We start from the raw sequence: 20348 nt of genomic DNA, 5'->3' as shown, positions 1-20348 counted from the left end.
TCTGTGTACTTCTAAGTGAGCTGAGGATGTATGTGTATGTATGTGCAGGTGCGTGCATGTGTGTGTGCCTATCTGAGGGCGGGGAGCCTCTCTGCCACAGTTTGGGCTCATCTCTTCTTCACAAGAAAAGTACAAGATCTCAAATAAGAATTCGCTTGAATTCCTTCACCCAAACCTGAAAATTTACCTTCACCGTCACCCATCCTTTCCACTGTCTCATTAAAATGCAAGGGATGTTCCTTCTCTTCCTCTTTGGATCTTTAAGCCGAATCCCTCCAAACCGTCCCTTCATCCCATGTCCTCTTGCAGATTCTTCCCTCTACTTCTTTCTCTTGTTATAGTTAGATTTATTGAAGGAATTGTCTGTTTTCACTGTTCCAAATTCTTTCCTTGCTACTTATACCTAGGCAGTTTTCTGTCCCCAGCACTCTACTGAGAATGTCACGGACAGCCTCCTTATTGTTCAATCCAAGGGTCACTTTTCAGTGCTTTTCTTCCTTTACTCTCTGTCGTACTTGTTACTGTTGACTATTCCTTTCTTTCCAAGCACTCTGCTTTGCAGCCCTTCCTCCCTCTGCCCTTCTTTTACGTGTTGGTGTTCCCTACTGTTCTGTCCTAGGCAGCTGTACATTGCCTATGGCTGATCCTATCGTTTGCTATGGTTATATAATGATGACTCTAAAGCTATATCCTATTTTAGATCTCTTTCCTGAGCTTTCAATATCTAGCTGCCTATTTGACTAGTTAACTCTTGCTAATTCTCTATGTTTGAGATCCCATGTTTCTTCTTTTGAGTAGCCTTATCTGACCACTCTCCTATTCCAAAGCCATGTTCAGTGCCCTTCCTATTTGCCCGCTAAGAGTTGTTGTTTCCCCCACTAGGGTGTGAGTTCTGTGAAGGCAGGGATTGTATTTGCTCCTTTTCCATTGTTTCCCTGGTGCCTGACAGTGTCTGATAGTTAATATTTAGTAAATGTATCTTTGCATGAATGACATTCAAATCTCTCTCTTTCCTCTTCTAGTGTCAAATACCAGTGCAGATGGAATGCTTGATTTTCCAAAAACATCTCTTCTGGAACTTATTATAGAAAGAAAAAATGTAATTTCTGTGGATGCTGCTGTGAAATTTACAAAATTAGCTTTTACCTATGAGGAATGGAGTTTATTTGAATCTTCAGCTTGGCAGCTTACTGATTTTCTCCAGGTAATATATGCAAAACCGTTGTTTTTATTTTGTTAAGGTGACATTGAATTACTAATTAACTTGTGGGACTTACTTCTCTTAGAGGCAGGACGATCCCGTGTCAAAGAAAGCAGAGAAGGATTTAACTCTTCTTATTGCAATAGAACCTCTCATCAACGTAAAGAGACACAAAAGTGTGATCTTTCCTTTGGAAAACTACAGAGAAGGACAGTTAGCTCCAATTTATATAAAAAAATGTGCTTTTCATGGTGAGTATTTATTTATCTTTTTGAAAAATTAAGATACTTTTATCTGCTAAAATAGGCTCCTTACAGGTGAAGGGGGAGAAAGAATGTTCAAGGCAGAGGGAGGAGGAAGTGCAAAGGCCCTGAGGCAAGAATGTGCTTGGTTGTTGAAGGAATGGCAAGGAGGCATGTATGGCTGGAGTGCACTGTGGTGGTGGTGGAATTTGAGAATTCTATAGGAGAAGAGGTCAGGGAAGTAGCTGGGCACCAGATCTTGCAGGCTCCTAGGCCTTAAGGATGCTGGATTATATTTTCAGTGATGGTTTTGAGTAGAAGAATGAGACTCTACTTAAGGGCTGCCTTGTTGGTGAGAGGCCAGCAGGGCAGTAAATCAAAAGCCATCAGTTCACTTTGGTAAGGAAGGTTTGATGGTCTCCTCTCTCTTTCCAGTATGCAGAGTTTTCCATTCTATGACTTTTTAGTCTTAAAAGTTATTGTGTATATAGTCAAAAATCTGTGACCTCTATTTTCTCAACCAATAAGAATTATTTAATCCCATGTGTTTTGTGTTCTATCATGTTCTTAAGGCATTGCATGGCTGCTCAACTGCAGTAAATAATTTGTACCAAGTAATGATACATTTTTTTCTAGTGGTTTCTGAATAGAAATATATATATATTTTTTGTGAGGAAGATCGGCCCTGAGCTAACATCTGCCAATCCTCCTCTTTTTGCTGAGGAAGACTGGCCCTGGGCTAACATCCGTGCCCATCTTCCTCCACTTTATATGGGACGCTGCCACAGCATGGCTTAACAAGCAGTGTGTCAGTGCGTGCTCGGGATCCGAACCTGTGAACCCTGGCCCTTCGAAGCGGAGTGCGCACACTTAACTGCTTGCACCACCGGGCCGGCCCCTGAATAGATATTTTTTTGTTATTTTTATTTCAATTGCCATATTTCATATGTGTTTTAATATTATAAGCTTCTTCAGTTCCGTTTTGGATATAATTGGTATTCAATTATGATTAGATTGATCTAAAATTAGTTAGATCTAAAATTAGATTGCAGATTAATGATAGCAATAATAGTCTATTTTAATTGAATTAGGGCCCACTTAGATTAGTTTTCATATTGAAACATTTAAAGTGTCTTATTGATATGATATTTTCCTAGATATCATTTTATTGTCATTTTTGTAGAACTTGTGTGTTTCTATACCTTTTCTATTTGGAATTTTGAAATGGATTTTTTTTGTTTCATTTTCCTCTACTTTATGAATCGAGATACTTGTGAGATGACTGGCAGATACTCAGAAGACATTTTCCATCTGGCAGCAACCTTGTATTCCTGTGTCTGTGCCTCTCCCCAGGTGAAATAGCTATTGTGGATCATTTTTAATAGTGTTGAAGGAGGCTATTATACCTAATTTAAAGCTAGATTGAAAATGTCGCAGGAATTGCACTTTGCCAAAATTCTATGTTGTTTATTCATTAGAATAAGAGATTGAGTTATAGCTTGACTTGTAATTTTAAGTCTCTTTTTATTATTGTTATCATTTTGGGTGTCAATCTGTTCCTCTTGGGGATATTCCTAGGCTAACTATATTTCTAGTAATGAAGGAAATGAAGGTTTTAAGGAAGAGTTAATCTTAATGAAGTACTGCATTTAGTCCATGAGTACCAAGCTGGTTGTCATTTGGAGTCACTTTGCACACAATGGCCAGTATTAAGAAATGACCTCTTTTTGGGTATGAATGTGTAAGTAAAACTAGTGCAGCACTGGTTTTAAAACTGAATTCCAGGGATCCCCAGAGCTTCTCTGAGGTTTCTCCGTGGGCAGTATCACCCTAGCCTGTTTTTATTAGTTGTGTCTACAATGTTGAGATTCTGATGGGATTTCATTTGGAAATTTGGTTTTACTGTTATAAAAAATGTTGGAAAACCACAATTATAGAGCATTGTATTAACTTTTGTTCAAGTAAGAGAAACACAGTAATGGACTTGAGAAGTTCTACTGTTATAATATTTTCTCTATTTCGTCTGGGTTTATTAGATTAAGTTATAACCTCTGATGAGTATTTAATTTTTGAAAGAAAGGTATTTGGTAGCAAACGTAATTATTATAGTGGGAGAGCTAAACCAAAAAACAACAATCAAGGCTGAAAAAGGAAAGAAAATTTCATCTATCTGTTCTTTTAGAAATCATAGATGTCTTAGATCAGTTCAATTCTATTCAATAAACATTTATTGATACTGTTATGTTCCTAAGCAAGGCACTAAGGTACTACATATGCAAATTAAGTCCTACAGCTGCCCCAAAGGAGCTCAGTTTGGTATATTTTAATCATAAACTCATTATCTTTCTAGTTCACATATAATGAGTAACTTCATTTTTCTTCCAAAAAGAGCCAAGTAACTGATTTGAGAGATGTACTCATGCTGGGTCATCTGTTGATACCCACGTGACGTTCTGTTTAGTTTCTTCATGTCTCTCTCCTTGTCTCTATCCTTTTCTAGCTCCCCATTCCCTCTCTCCTACTCGTTCCTCTCCCTCCCACCCATTCTTTATTATTTTAATGTAGGAATTTTAAAAAGAAAAAAGGATATAAAAATTTCAAATTTGGATGGAACTAATTGGTTTACAGACTTGCCTAAAAACGTTTGAGACTTTTCTTTTTAGAGAGGCAGAAGTAGCCTAGAGCAGTCTTTAAGAGTCAGGACTCAAGAGCCAGGCTGCTCGGGTTTGAATCCCAGCTCTGCTGCTTTCTACTCATTTCATCTTACGAAAAACTACTTCATGTTTTGTGCTTCAGTTTGCTCATCTGTAAAGTGGGGATGATGTTAATAGTACTCACCTCAGAGCATTGTTATGAGGATTAAATGGGTTGGTATATGTCTTAGTCCGCTGGGGCTGCTATAACAAAATACCGCAGACTGTGTGGCTTAAACAACAAACATTTATTTCTCACAGTTATGGAGGCTGAGAAATCCAAGGTGAAAGCGCCAGCAAATTTGGTGTCTGGTGAGAGCTTGTGCTTTGGTTCATAGAGGGCTGTCTCCTCACCGTGTCCTCACTTGGTGGAAAGAGAGTGCGAGACTCTGGGGGCCCCTTTTATAAGGGCACTAATCCCATTCATGAGGGCTCCACTCTCATGACTTAATCACCTTCAAAGGCCTCACCTCCTACTGCGATCACATTGGGAGTTAGGATTTCAACACAGGAATTTGAAGACCCAAACATTCAGTCCATTGCAGTATATATAACGCTCTTAGAATGTTGCCTTGCACCCATTAAATGTTACATATCTATATATCTTATTATTCTTATCAATTTACTTTACCACTTTTATTTTCAGAATGTTCAACCTGATATAGAAATTGTTGTGGACACGATAATGTTCCTATGGCAGAAATGCAAATTAGGAATTCAGCGGATCAATGTGTCCAGAAATGACTACGCAAAATTCATCCAGAAAATCAGTACTAATAAAGTATTCCTTTCTGATTCCTTTCACATATTTTTTGTTATTGCTAGTTTAAGTTGGGATGCACATTTCAAATCCAAATTTTTCCTATATATCCACCTGCATATCTGCCATTCTTTAAATGTAGTGCTGTGTGAGCCTTTCTTTTAAATGTGTTCCCTGCACTTCTGCTCCAAGTTAGTTTTGGGGAGTGGGGAGGTGTTTTAGGTTTTTAGGGGAGGAGTAAATATAGTATGTCTAATGTTACATGAGCTTGGATAAATTCAGTAAGAAGGTTAATATTAGAAAATACATACAAATAAGTAAGGAGTTTCGTGTTTTTTTTTTTTTTTTTGCCATAATATATTTAGACTATTTTAAAGAGCTATTTCATGGGAAGGAGAAAGTTGAGCAGGTGAATATTATAACCTGGAAACTTAGGAGAAGATATTTTAGCCATAACACAGTCTCCTGTGATTCTGAGGCCGCCTAAATTAGCTACATTAGGATGCATGGGTGTGATTTTTATCACGTACTCTGATAAAGTAATGATGAGGGTGCATAAATATTATTTTCTCATATTAGCTCCCGAAGTGTGATGGCTGATTTTATGTGCTAAGCTTTGGGGATATAGGCATGAAAGACAGTTTTCAAGGCACCTCACGTGGAGCCTGAAATACCTGCTGCCCCCTCACTATTTTGGCGGACTTTGATAGTGATCCTAACAGCTGCTTTTAGAAAGGAGAATGAGAATTTTGAGGGTACAGATAATCTTCACTGATATATAAAAATAACAGATGTTGAATTTTCCATTATGGCTATAGATATGCAGACCCTACGTTTAAGTGAATCTACTTAATGAAGTTACGTCAACAGACTGATTATTAAATACCATCTTATTAGGGTCACTGATCTTTATATCATTTATGATTAAGATGCACTATTAAGGAGGGAGTACCTGTATAACATTTTCATATGATTAGAAGATGGTGATTTTAAAGAAGTACTAAATTTTGAAAAGTGTGACTATTTCTACAATGTAATGCACTTTAATTGATTTTGCTGTATATATTCTTTTTTTAGTGGGTTTATCTTCTGTGGCAGATAAATGAAATAATTCACTGCTGTAAAATGGAAGACATTGACGTTGTGATGGTGGCAGAGGTCACATTACGATTAAGTGAAATATTGGAGTCCTTAGGAAACCCAAGAGGAAAATTTAAAAAATCTCTAGGTAAAATATTGAGTGAAAAAGTATGAGGTTATTAATATATATATATACACATATGAATATAGAAGTATAAATTGGAATACAGAATGACTTCTAATAGAAACTAGGCATTTCAGTGTTGTGCCTCACTGATGATTTATAATCAGAAATAGAAATAATATAGGTTTAACCAAGTCGATGTTAAAAAAAGGTTATGTGTGGACCAGCCCCGTGGCTTAGGGGTTAGGTGCACGTGCTCCGCTACTGGTGGCCCGGGTTCGGATCCTGGGCGCACACCGACGCACTGCTTCTCCGGCCATGCTGAGGCCGTGTCCCACGTATAGCAACTAGAAGGATGTGCAACTAGAACATACAACTATGTACTGGGGCTTTGGGGAAAAAAAAGGAGGAGGATTGGCAATAGATGTTAGCTCAGGGCCAGTCTTCCTCAGCAAAAAAAAGAGGAGGATTAGTATGGATGTTAGCTCAGGGCTGATCTTCCTCACAAAAAAAAAAAAAAATGGTTATGTGCTGTATGGTTCAATGACAGACCAAACTCTTTTTGTCTCTTCCTCACTCATGCATTTCCCTTCTCCATTCCTGGTGACTACATGCTCCTCCCCCCCCCCCAATTCTTCCTTTCTCTCGTCTTATCCCCTTTGGTACATCCTCCTCTTCCATTTCCCGATAGAGTGTACATTTCTTGAAGGAAGAGAGCGTGTTTCAGTCACCATTACATTCTTGGCATCCACCACACTGGCTGACACAGAGCAGCTCAAATAAATGTTTGTTGAATGGATCAAAGTCCTTCTACTTTTTATCTCCCTTTTAATTCTCTTGTCTTTTCTGATTTCTGCCTTTAAAAATTCTTCTTCTTAGGGCTGGCCCAGTGGCGTAGTAGTTAAGTTTGTGCACTCTGCTTCGGTGGCTGGAGGTTCATGGGTTCGGACCCCGGGCATGGACTCATGCACCACTCATCAAGCCGTGCTGTGGCAGCGTCCCATGTACAAAATGAAGGAAGATGGGCACAGATGTTAGCTCAGAGCTAATCTCCCTCAGCAAAAAGAGGAGGATTGACAATGGACGTTAGCTCAGAGCCAGTCTTCCTCACACACACACACACACACACACACACAATTTTTCTTCTTTCTTTGTTTATTCTATTTCTCCTGTTCTTTTTCCCTTTCTTCTTGTCTTCTTCCTCTTTTTACCCTCATTTCCTACCCACTCCCCTACTCTCCCTCTCCCAACCCCTTTCTGCCATCATTCTCTTCTCCTCCCAAAAGGTGATTTCTCTCCAAGGATGGCCTTATGCTCTCATCTCCTTGTTTTTTCTTCTGCCTGTGGTTGAACCCCTGTACTCTCTGTTTCATTAGGTAACCGATATGTAGAGAATGAGGTGGGGATGACCACGGTGGGTATCTACTTTCCTATTTCACCCCACTTACAGAGTACGTATGACATTTGGGGGACTTTGTAATAAAGTGATTGTTTTCCCAGAGTCACTAATCTGGCTCTGCCTATCCTTGGTTGTTGAGCATGGCTTTGCAGATGGAGTTTTAGAGCCATGGTTCTCAAACTTTGATTAATATCAGTATCACCTGTGATTAGTTAAAAATACAAGGCACAGGCCCTATCCTACTTCAACTAGCCTGGACCTTTCTAGACTTTATTAGCTTACCAGGTGATTTTGAAATCCATCAAAGTTTGAGAACCACTGGTTAGAGGTCCCTAGCTATCTAACACACTCAATGGCCTGAAGTCATATTTTTTGAAATGTTCTATCTTAAAATGCTTTTTCCTTTTTTATACTTTTATTATGCAGAATTTCAAATATGAAGTAGAGAGATGAAATAAGTCACCATTTACACATCATCTGATATCAATAATTATCAACATCTTACCAATCTTATTTCCTCTCTTTTGGCAACACTTGCTTTTTTCCTGGAGTGACATCATGTCATCTCTACCAGAAAATACCTCAGTATATACATATATATGTTTGTATCTATCTAATAGGTAAGGATTTTTTTTTTTTTTTTACAAAACCACACTGCCATTATTATTATACCTTACAAAATTAGTGAAAATTCCTATGTTCCTGATTGTATTAAAAATGTCTTAAGTTGGTTTTTTCCAATCAGGATCCAAGCAAGCCCAGACATTTTATTTTCTTACAGGTTTCTTAAATCCCTCCTTCTAATCTATAGCAGTCCCTTCTCTCCTCATCCCTTTTTCAAGCTATTTATTTTTTTGAAGAAATTTAATCATCACCCTGCAGGATTTTCCACATTATGGATTTGGCTATTTGTGTCCTTGTGGTGTTGATTAATTTGCTCCTTTGTCTAGTAGTTAGATCTAGAGGCTTCCTTAGATTCAAATGATATCTTGTCAAAAAGAATTCTCGCCAATGCTTTATGTTTTTGGCAAGGATACTTCATAGGTCGTGCTGTTTACTCCCCATTGCATTGAATCAGGAGGCATATAATGCCTGGTTGTCCCACTTTTTGTGATGTAAAGATTTATCATTGAGTTCAGGTGTTGTTAGCGTGACCTTTTCCCTAGGTTGGTTTCCTCAGAAGTAGATTCTGAGACAAGAATTTGAGCGAAATAGTTTATTTGGGATATTATCCAGGGAAGCGGCATGGTGGGGTGGAGCAGTGAGACAGAGAAGTAAAGGAAGCCAATACAAGGTACAGTAAGTTAATGAGAAGGCTACTGTTGTGGGTTTGGGGCTTGTTCTCCAGGCACCTCCAGGAGGCTGTATAGAACATGCCTTAGAGAGCTGGGAGGTTGGGGTATTTATACAACTTTTTCTGTCATTGGTTGAAGGCTACTAGGGGAGTGGGTGTGAGAAGACAGATGGGACTTCTAACTTCTATCATTCCTTCTGCATTTATTATATTAAATTCCTAAATGAAGAACTTACTTCATCAGCTATTTGGTTACTCTGGTTATTTTTGATTGTGTGGTAGACATTACATTTACTAAATATTTTATAGAAATAGTTTGAAGCCTTAGATGATATGTTCTTCCAGAGATTTATGCTTGCTTTTACTAGTTGCATAAAGGCACTTCTACTCCAGGATCCCATTATTCCAACTTGAGAGATTAAGATCTTTTGAAGCTGAGATGCTCTCTTTTTTGACCTTTTCAGTTTACCCTAACTCCTAGGATGCAGCCCCTTCTGCTTCTCATACTTGGTGGACCCTGGATACCAATCGCTGTTCCTTTAGCCCTTCAAGGCTGTCAAAAGCACCACTCCTCTCAACTTCCTTTTCCAGAATTGACACAAGTCCCCAGTGGGAAAAGTAGCTCTAATGCCATTCTATCCTCCCTGGGCACTCTTCCCAAGATCCAGGTGATATTTCCTTCTCAAGATCCTGGCCCTGTATTAATATTTTTGTTATCTTCTTAACTTGCAGGTGAACAAAAAGTGTATTTTTCCGGGCCAGCCCCATGGCTTAGCAGTTAAGTGTGCGTGCTCCACTACTGGCGACCCGGGCTCGGATCCCGGGTGCACACTGACGCACCACTTCTCCGGCCATGCTGAGGCCGTGTCCCACGTACAGCAAGTAGAAGGATGTGCAACTAGGACATACAACTATCTACTGGGGCTTTGGGGAAAAAAAAAGGAGGAGGATTGGCAACAGATGTTAGCTCAGAGCTGGTCTTCCTCAGCAAAAAAAAAAGAGGAGGATTAGTATGGATGTTAGCTCAGGGCTGATCTTCCTCACACACACACAAAAAAAGGTGTATTTTTCCAGCTTTTCTAGTTGTCTCTAGCCAGGAGAATTTTTCCAGATTACCTGTTCTTGGAAGCAAAAGGCCCAATGATTACTTTTTGAAAAAGTCTATTTCTTATTCAATTTTATTGTTTTGTTTACTATTTACTTTTGGGAGACTATTGTTTTATTCTGTTTCATTATAAATGGGCTAAATACAACTTATTTTATTCATTCTTTCCTAAAATCTTTCATTTCTAAAGAACTAATCAATATTGGAGCACAATCCATTTATAAATTTGAAAATATCTACATTTATGTAACGAGGGGTTGTCCCCATTTAGATATATAAATTCTTATAACTTTTCCAACAATGTTATTCTCATCATCTTATTGGCACATAAAGCACAAAGTACAAGTTGTTCTTGGATATTAATTATGGCAATCTACTTCAAGATGTTTATTAGGCTGTTTATTAAGTAATCATTGTTTAGTTTGAATTATTCACTAAATTTTAAAATAGGAAATTAGCATTGCCTTGTAAATATTTATAATTTATATTCCTTTAATTCAAACCAGGCTTCTCTGATATTTGTCCAAATTCATAAGGCTTCTACACTGTTATTTTCTGAATGCTTTTCATTTGACTTTATTGAGTATATAGGAAGATAATCTCTTTAGCATAATATTACCTTGTTGATAATCAAGATTTTTGATTTGGGTTATTGTATTGCAAGATGCTTTAAAATTAACTTATATAAAGGCAAAAGGTAGTTATGTGGAAGAGAGAATTTGGTAGTTAACTTCTAAGTGCTGAGTCATTTCTAAAATCATGGGTAATTACAAAGATAACCAATTTAGTGTAATGTTTTTCATGATTATGATTCATTGCTGTATTTCCATTTTTCTCTTTCCTCCTTTTCTTTCCTTTGGTCCTTCCTTCTTTCCCTTTGTTTCTGCCTCTCTCCTCCACCTCTTTCTCCTTCCTCTCTCCTTCCTCCTTTTTTTCCTCCTTTTCTTTCTTCTCTTCTTTCTTTTCATTCTCCCTTTTTTTCAGAGGCATCTTTAAGGAAAGAGATTGATGACTTCCCTGAGACTCCAAAAGGGAGCCCGAAAAGTCTTCCAATATTGAAGGTATTGCAAAATATTTTAGAAAATTCTGTTAAAGGGGCCGGCCCCGTGGCTTAGCGGTTAAGTGCGCGCGCTCCGCTACTGGTGGCCCGGGTTCGGATCCTGAGCGCACACTGACGCACCACTTTTTGTCCGGCCATGCTGAGGCAGCATCCCACATACAGCAACTAGAGGGATGTGCAACTATGACATACAGCTCTCTGCTGGGGCTTTGGGGAGAAAAAGAGAAAAAAAGGAGGAGGATTGGCAATAGATGATAGCTCAGGGCTGGTCTTCCTCAGCAAAAAAAAAAAAAGAGGACGATTGGCATGGATGTTAGCTCAGGGCTGATTTTCCTAGCAAAAAAAAAGAAACAAAAGAAAATACTGTTAAAACATGAATTTTAATTATCAAATAATATTAAATTTGTGTGTAATGATTAATTGTAGATATAATTTTGAATATTTAAAACTTGAGAATTTATGGTTTCTACATACATTGAGAACTACAGGGACATTTTTCTACCTTTTGCTTTTACTCTAGAAAAAAATCTAATCAGCTGTAAAAGTGAGCTAGATAAAATATCTTAAAAGGATTTATAGTTACATTAGTATTGATATTTTGAATGTGATATGATTCATAGACTCCGAGAGCAGAGATGTCCTACTCAGTCTATGCCTCTAATGGATTCAATGAGTTATTACCTGTTTAAAATGTACTTAGAACAGTCCCTGGCACAGGGCAAATTCTCAGTGAGTGTTAGTTTAAGAGAAGAAAGGGGGTGAGGGAGTTAAGTGGCCATTTTTCTTCTTGATTATGTTTTTCTTACAATATTGGAATTATTTCTGTACATCATGGACTGTGTTGTTCTATAGATCTGGATAGGAGTCAAGGGAACTGTCTCATATATGTAATAAAAATTAATTTATTTATAGGCAAGAACTAGAATGCCATTTTGCTAACTCTGTCCTATGTGTTGCTGGTACTATGCTTCAGGAAAAGGATGCCGTGGTCAAGTAACGTTGGGTGACTTTGGATTAAACACAATAGGTTCCTTACTGGAAGACTTCTCAGAGACATTAATTTGCTTATGAGCACTGTGGTTTTCCAAGAAGGAGATACAGAATACCATATGTTCCATTATTTGAGCATTAAAACCCATTTTACCCTCTATGGAATACCTACTTAGGACACTGGTGTTCATAAACTACAGTTGAAAAATACTTTTCTAGATAGAAAGTCAGTGATCTGTATTTTGGTTTGCCTGATTAATTCAAAATCCATAATTTTAAATATTGAAAATTGTATTAACATTAGAGGACAGTTTGCGGTATCAAAAATTAAGGAAAAAAATCTGTAATTTCACTATATAGACCTAAATATTACCGTTTTCTATATTCTCTCTTAGTCTTTTTCACATTTTTTAACGTCGTAGCATTCTGATGTTTTTTCTTAACATTATTTCGTTAGAACTTTTCCTGTTGCTAAATGTTAATCCTCATGATTACTGTATTTTCTCTGAAAAATTGATTGGAAATATATGACATAAAATTACAAAGAACATTATAATGAAGACCCATTTCCCCATCACTGGCTTAAGAACCAAAACATTGCTAGTACAGTCGGAACTCAACTCTCACTAACACCTCCTGATTGCATTGCCTAGGAGTAACAGCTATTCAAAAAACAGTGATTATAAATTCCAGGCCTTTTAGTACTTTTATTACATACACGTGTATTCTTAGGGAGTAGAGAGTATTGTTTTTGAATTTATATAAATAGTGTCATACTGTGTGTACCCTACTGCAGCTCACTTTTTGTCTCAGTATTGTGCTTGTGAGATTCACTCAAGTTGATTTGTGTAATCATGGTGTTCATTTTCACTCCCCCAAATCCAACTTGCTCAAGGTTGCACAGTAAGCGGATTTGAACTTAGGTGTGTTGCCTTCAAAGTCCAGGCATTTAGCCACTATGCTATGTTGCCTCTTGATTTTAAAAAAGTATCTTCGGGATATTTGTATAAAAGATATTTTTCTAATGCATAAAAAATGCAAGTCCCAAGAAACTTGGTACCAGTCAAGTATCAGGAATGTACTGGAGGACTAGGGGGTCATTCTGAATTTACTTTCTCAAATGAATGTTCATGTCCTAATTATAGGTTTCAGGGAATGCAATTTTAAGTTCTTTATGCTGTCTTGTGTCTTCTGAAGAGAGCTAGAGTTGAGAAATCTGAAGTTGGGAGTGAATGTTTGAACTGCTTAAGATATTGAGGAGGCACAACAGCTGTCTTCCAATGGCTTTTCCAGGGAACACTTACAGCGCTTGCTAAATAGGCAGCTTCCAATTTCCCACTCTAGACATATAGAATCATAATTTCAGGTGTGAGGTTCATAAAAATTTATAATTCTAGGTATGTGCCTCTTTAAAGTTCCCCAAGTAGATTCTTAAGGACACTAGAATTTGAAAATTACTGGCATAGTGGGCTAGCACTTATTCTCTGAGTCTTTATAGGGCAGGAATAGGAATACGAGTAGAAATTACAAAGTGCTAGATTTTGGCTTGCAATGGAAATTTTCTGGCACTTAAAGCCCCTAAATGAAATGGGTTTCTTAGTAGATAGCAATTTTCCCATAATGAAGAAAGTGAAGACCATTTATGAACTATTGCTACTTTTATTTAAATTAGAAAATGCACCCTTTCCTCAAGATAATTTATTGCCATCTGCTGGGGAATTGTCCACATAAATATACAAGTCTATGATGACAGCAGTGTGAATGGCACCCCCTAAAACTGTGCCATACACAATGAGCCCAGCTGTATTGGGGCACATGGTTGATGTAGTAGAGGAGATTCACTGGTGTGGTCCAAGGGCACAGCAGTTATTATTACAAGACCTGGAGTTGAGTCCTCACTCTGATATTGACTGTTTGTGTGATCTTGAATGAATTATTTCATTTGTTTGAATGTAAGTATCCTCATCTGTAAGATTATAATAATAGTACCAATTCTACTGATACTATTTAAATTATACAGTTTAAATGAGATTTTGGTAACATGGTAGCAACCAGTACCTGGCACATGCTAGCTACTCAGTTTTTCACTTATGTTTCACATAGAGCACTGAATCTCAACCTAGGGTCTCAGAACCATCTGGAGGGGAGTGAAGTGGGGAGAAGGAGTGAGACTTTATTGTAAGGAGAGTCCAAAATCCGTATGCTCACCTAGCAGAGTCTGTAGGTGGGATATATTATATATTTTGCATATATCCATACAACTATGTGCTATTGTGATTACATAAAAAAACTTAGAGTTTTACTGAATACATAGCAGCTATTTTTTCAACAAATAAATTATAAAATTATGATAATTAATGAGATCTACCTCATAGGGCAACCGCAATTAAAAAATTAATCCATGTAAAGCCTTTAGTCCAGTACCTAGAACATATTTTAATTAAATGTTAGCTGTGATGATAACAAAGATGGTAATAAAGATGATGGTGGTGATGATGATGGTGAATGTGGGTGTGTGTGAGGTCTTTGAAATTTTTTGATGTTAAAAATGTATCCTTAGAGACTTCTGTTTCTGGAAAAACAGCAAACTAGATGACAAAACACATAGGAATTTTAGACAGAATTGAAGAGATATCCTCAAGCACATTGCAGAGTTCACAAGATGTAAGGTAAGTCCCAGGGGCCAAACTAGAAAGGGGAATTGAAAGCCAGAATGGTAAATTTATGAGTAGGTGCTGCGGTAGGTTGATGGGCTCAGTTACAAAGAAGCTTGGATTAACAGGCATCCAGGGACAAGAGATGAGGCTTGAGCACATGAAAGATGGGGGCTTGGAACTGAGACTCACACATGAAGTTAGAACCTACAGAAGGCTACATTCTAAAAGAGGTAGACTAGAAAAAAATCTGCCTATTTGCATAGGGAGATATCTCAATTTGGGTACTGAGAAATGGAGTGGATGGGGGAAAGTCTCTCTTCCTAATGATTTATCGTCTTGGGCCTGCCCTCACATAGATCTATATGAATTTACACTACTTGGGTTACTCAGGGAACCTCCCTGAGCCTGTGATTCTTGAATGGAGATATACGTATCTCATTGTATCTTGAATGGATATATGTAATCAAATTGTGTATATTCCAGGAATGCTAGGATGATTTAACATTAGAAAATTATAATGTAATACACCACATGAGCAGATGAAAGGAAGAAAAATATGACCACCTCACTAGATAAAGAGAGGCAACAAAAGCGTTTGACAAAATTCGACAACCATCTTTTAAAAAAATAACTGTTAGGAATAGAAGAGAACATCTGTATCCCATAAAGGGTATTATCTGAAGACCTTCAATGAATGTTATACCTATGGCAAAAGATTAAAAACAGGCCCTTAACTGATGTAACAACATAAGGATATCTGTCATTCTGTTCAACATGACCTAGAGGTCTTAGGCAGCTGGGTAAAAAAAGAAAGCAGAAAAAAAGATGTAACTTAAAAGGAAGTATCAACTTTGTCTTCATTCACAGACGAGTATAATATGTTGTACATTTTTAGTAATAGCAATCTAAATGTCCATCAGTGGAAGGGTGGGTAAATAAATTGTGACATATTCCTCAGCGTAGCACGATTTCATTGTAGCCGTGAAGATGAATGAACTAGAGTGGGCTTAAACTGGAGTCAACTTAGCATCATTGCCATCCCCTTCTGTAGTCACCTTTCCAGTACATTTCCCAGCATCTCATTTCCCTATGGTTCTGGGTTAGTCTTCCAATGAGGGGTATTTGCATGAACTTGTAATACAGAAAGGAGTAGAGAGTCCCTATTCTGCAGTAGTGGCAGGAAGAAGTTAATTTGCCAGCTCTGCTGAGCAAGCTCTTGCAATTCACTTGCTTCAGTGCAGTAGACACTTGAGGTTGTTGTCAGCCGCCTCCTAGATTCTTAGATTCACAGAGGCTTCTGCATGCAGCAAAATAGTCACTGGCAGCTTTCTTGAGCTTTGCTCCCCCAGGTCTTCTAATGGGGATGGACACCTCTACTTATGTGTATTAAATCTCTTTCTGCTTGGAATATCTAGAGTCGTTCTGTGTTCCTAACCAAACCCTGACTGACACATTGAGTTACATACACCAGCATGAAAAATTTTCAACAACATGTGGTTGAGTGAAAAAAGTAAACTGCAGAGGCCAGCCCAGTGGCGTAGTGGTTAAGTTTGCGTGTCCTGCTTTGGCGGCCCACGGTTCGCAGGTTCATATCCTAGGCACGGACATATGCACTGCTTATCAAGCCGTGCTGTGGCAGGCATCCCCCATACAAAGTAGAGGAAGATGGGTGCAGATGTTGGCTCAGGGCCAATTTTCCTCAGGAAGAAGAGGAGGATTGACAATGGAGGTTAGCTCAGGGCTAATCTTCCTCACAAAAAAAAAAAAAAAAAGAGAACTGCAAAATTTTATGAGAGAATTAAAAAATATGCAAAGCAATATTGCATATTGTTAGTGGATACATACACATGTACTTCGTAAGAAATACAGCATTGTTGATGTTCGATAGACTATTTAAATTTTCGTTATTTGGTTTTGAATTGTTGTTAAAAGAAGTTTAGAAATGTTGCATATGATTTTCCCTTAAATTTTCTTTTTCTTTTTTGTTTATAAAATTAGAGAAAACCTGAGGAACAGTTATTTTTGGCTTATGAACTTATTGACAAAGCAATTGATGGAATAAATTTGAATTTCATGTTAACTACTTTGCCAAATGGATCATTAGTGATTGACCACTGCTATGCTAAGGTAAGAATGGGAAAATCTTACATTAGGTTGAAGTTTTACTTAACTAGGAAGAGGGCTGGCCTTGCAAGTAGGCAGTAAAGCATGATTTGTGGTGGTTTCCTTCTCATAGGCTAGAAACATATTCCCCTCTTCCCAGATGAAATCAAGAGTGAGGAGTCTTTGAATTTGTTATTGAAGAGGCTGTTGATGAATTCAAAAAGCAGATTTATGAGTGCGTAAGACAGATTGCAAAGGGTTGAGAAGAATTTAATGGCTAAGAGTAAAATGATAACTTGAGTGATAATAGGATACAGCTATATTTAGTATGCTTTGGTAACTGTATTTCTTTTTTATTTTTACTTCAACCCTACCAAAGTACACCCATGATATAGATGGAGACATTTGCAAACCAGTCACACCAAATAGTTTCATAATGGATTTGCATCTCGAACTAATTCAAGCCCAGCACCGAATAGCTGTTGTGCTTCTTGATCAGTTGCAAGGTAAGAGTCATCAAAGCAAATAATTTGTTCTGAATCAATTTTAAGACAAGTTCAAGTAAAGAATCAATTTAATTTGTAAATTATGTTCTTGTTGACTGGCTGTTTTCCAGACAAATTTCATTATTTTTTTTCTTCTCTGATTAATATCAATGGATACCTTTCATTATTTCTTTACACCTTGCATAGCAAATCAGTTAGTAAAATTATAAAAAAGTTTAATTAATTATGATTGTTTGAGTTATAGTAAATTATTGATATTTTGTTAATTCAATCAAGCAAACATTTATTGAGTGTCTACCAAGATCCAGGAACCATATTAGGCTTGGTCCAAATAAGACACAGCCTCTACTTTTGAGTTTCTAGATAAGGAAGCCAACTATAACAGTCGAGGTTAATAAATGTAGTAGAAGTGGGCTCAGAGTGTTTGTTCTGGGCACACAGAAGAGGACTGTCTCTATTAGACAAGAAAGTCAGGAGTGGCTTCCTGGAAGAGGTGATAGTTGATCAGAAAGCTAGTAAATATTATCTTTATGGAAATGGAAAAGGAAGCCATTATTTTGGATAGAGAAAATAACCTTTAGCAAAGTAGAAGCAAACCATTGTATGGTGCAGTTTAGGAACTGCTGGAATTCTCTTGTGGCTGGAGTAAAAGCACACATGGGGAATGACACAGATAAGCTTAGAGAGGTAGATTGCGGTTAGATCCGGAAGGGCTAATGGGTTTCTGTTTTATCCTCAAAGCTATTGAAAAACTTAGAGAGACACCTCTGACAGCAGTGTGGACAGATGAGTTGGATCTAAGTTATTTTTGCCTTATTATTAGGTAAAGAGGTCAAAATATTTTTAAAAAGATGCCAACAGTAATACAAATAACACATTTACTTGAGTTTCAAAATAAGATTTAGTATCCTTAGGTCTAAAAACTCTTCTGTTTGAGGTTAAATTTTGATAAAGCCAAGTTATTCTTGGCATGATTATATAGCCAATATTCATATAACTAGCATTTTTCCTTTCAAATTACTGAGTAATTATAGAATAGAGCTGTGTTCTGGCCTAATATGACCTCTGATCTCCATCTAAAGCATTCAGATGTCACATCATATATCCAGCTAAATAGATTTAATCAGATGCTGATTAATTAGTTAATTAATTAATTAAGATAGGGGTCCAATTTCATTCTTCTGCTTATGGATAGCCACTTTTCCCAAAACCATTTATTGAAGAGACTATCTTTTCCCCATTCTAGTATTCTTGGCTCCATTGTCAAATATTAATTAAATGTATATGTGTGGGTTTATTTCTGGGCTCTTGATTCTGTTCTTTTGGTCTATACATCTATTTTTATGCCAGTACCAGACTGTTTTGATTACCATAGCTTTGTAGTATAGTTTGAAATCAGGACGTATGATGCCTCCAGCTTTGTTCTTTCTCAGACACTTTGTCCATGAAGGGATGCTGAATTTTTATTGTTTTAGTGGGTGGGTGGGGGGACAAAAATGAGAGATGTCTTATGCTGCCATGCTGACATTACCCCTCTGTCATCTTCTTCCTTAATCTAGAATAATTCCTTTAAACTTTTTTTTCTTTTATGACATATTTTTGAAGATGTTCCTAGAACATCCTACAATCTAAGTTTCCCTGGTAATTTTCTCGTTGTTATACAGGTGATGTTGTGTACGTCCCATTGTGTCACATTAGGCTGCACATATTGTTCTTTTGTTCTATCATTGGTGAGGCAAAGTTTTAATATTTTGTTAAGGTGGCGTCTGCCAGATCTCTTCATTGTAAAGGTACCTTTCCCTCTTTATAGTGAAAAAATAATTGTATTGTCAGATGATGCTTTGAGATAGAATGAGTGTCTTATTTCCCAACGGATTGTCACCCAATGGTTTTAACTTCTATTGATGATCCTTCTGGAATCAATTGTTACAATGGTTTTACATGGTGATTTTCTAATTGAACTATTCCTGCTACATTTATTTGCTGACATCCTTTGTAAAGAAGAGCTGTCCCTACTTTGCCCCTTTTAATTTTTTGAGTTATTCTATGGATTGAATTTCTTTCTTTTTTTGTGTGTGTGTGAGGAAGATTAGCCCTGAGTGAACACCTGTTGCCAATCCTTTTCTTTTTTTTTTGCTAAGGAAGATTGGCCCTGAGCTAACGTCTTCCTCTACTTTGTGTGGGATGCCTGCCACAGCGTGGCTTTATGAGTGGTGCATATGTCTACTACGCCCAGGATCTGAACCTTTGAACCCTGGGCCACCAGAAGTGGAGCATGGGAACTTAACCACTACACCACTGGCCCGGTCCTGGACTGAATTTCTTTTCTGTTAAATCTTTTAAAATCAGTTACTATTATTGTTCTTTCTGATGCTCAAAGTCACACATTTTGCCAGTGAGAGGCCTCAAAGTGGATTCTGTGTTCTTTTGATATGTCTCCATTATTCTTTGCACAATTTCTTGCTTTCTGCACAAGAAAATTTTCTAGACCTACCTTATGCTTTATCTACCCCAGATCTGGAATCAGTCATGTTTCTAAAGATCCTTGGTTCCTTTTGGTAGGAAATAGTATTTAGAAACCAAGATCTGTGAGTGAGGAGTGCTCATTGCTATTAGGATGTCAACTAGCTTGTTTTAGTTGATAGAGCTAAGTATATATATATATATATATATATATACACTTATTCATATATATACACTTATATATGTGAATATTTTAATGTTATGTTTATATATAGTGATATAAATATATATAAAATATTTTAATATAAAATATATAAATATAAATATATATAAAATATTTTAATATAAAATATATAAATATAAATATATATATAAATATATATATTTATATTACAAGTTCTTTCTGATATTGCCAATTCAAAGTCCAACACTTTGAAAGTCCAAAGTTCTACGTTTCATTTTTGTATTTTCCTTCTTCCATGTTGAGAACTCTGGTTCCCAACAATATCAATGTAACAACTCATTTGCTTTATCTTGTCATATTAACAAAGTACTTTCAGAATTATTAAACCAATACCACCATTAACAACAAACTACTAAGTAAATTCAGGATTTCTTTGCAGTTTGTTTTGTCTTAGAGTATATCACACATCAGAGAACTGTGTTCACAT

At 37.0% G+C, this 20348-nt stretch overlaps 1 protein-coding gene across 6 annotated transcripts in view; it reads left to right on the top strand.

The window, feature by feature from the left end:
• CFAP54 (cilia and flagella associated protein 54) overlaps positions 1-20348 on the top strand; it is a 289887-nt gene that overhangs the window by 37527 nt on the left and 232012 nt on the right. For 5 of the 6 annotated variants that reach the window (XM_087449073.1, XM_087449072.1, XM_014780106.2 and 2 more), the window contains exons 10-17: positions 1023-1204; positions 1287-1452; positions 2711-2796; positions 4783-4917; positions 5974-6124; positions 10883-10959; positions 16604-16732; positions 17088-17214. In XM_087449073.1, the coding sequence (XP_087305199.1) occupies positions 1023-1204; positions 1287-1452; positions 2711-2796; positions 4783-4917; positions 5974-6124; positions 10883-10959; positions 16604-16732; positions 17088-17214 (1053 nt within the window). Of the gene's footprint in view, positions 1-1022; positions 1205-1286; positions 1453-2710; positions 2797-4782; positions 4918-5973; positions 6125-10882; positions 10960-16603; positions 16733-17087; positions 17221-20348 lie in introns of all 6 variants that reach the window. The other variant, XM_087449069.1, reaches the window with a different exon arrangement.

This window comes from Ceratotherium simum, chromosome 25 (genome assembly GCF_057802395.1).
Source record: "Ceratotherium simum simum isolate JZ-2026a chromosome 25, ASM5780239v1, whole genome shotgun sequence".
Taxonomy (NCBI): Eukaryota; Metazoa; Chordata; class Mammalia; order Perissodactyla; family Rhinocerotidae; genus Ceratotherium; species Ceratotherium simum.
The sequence above is the reverse complement of the archived record's forward strand: the minus strand, read 5'-3'. Positions and strand labels throughout refer to the sequence as shown.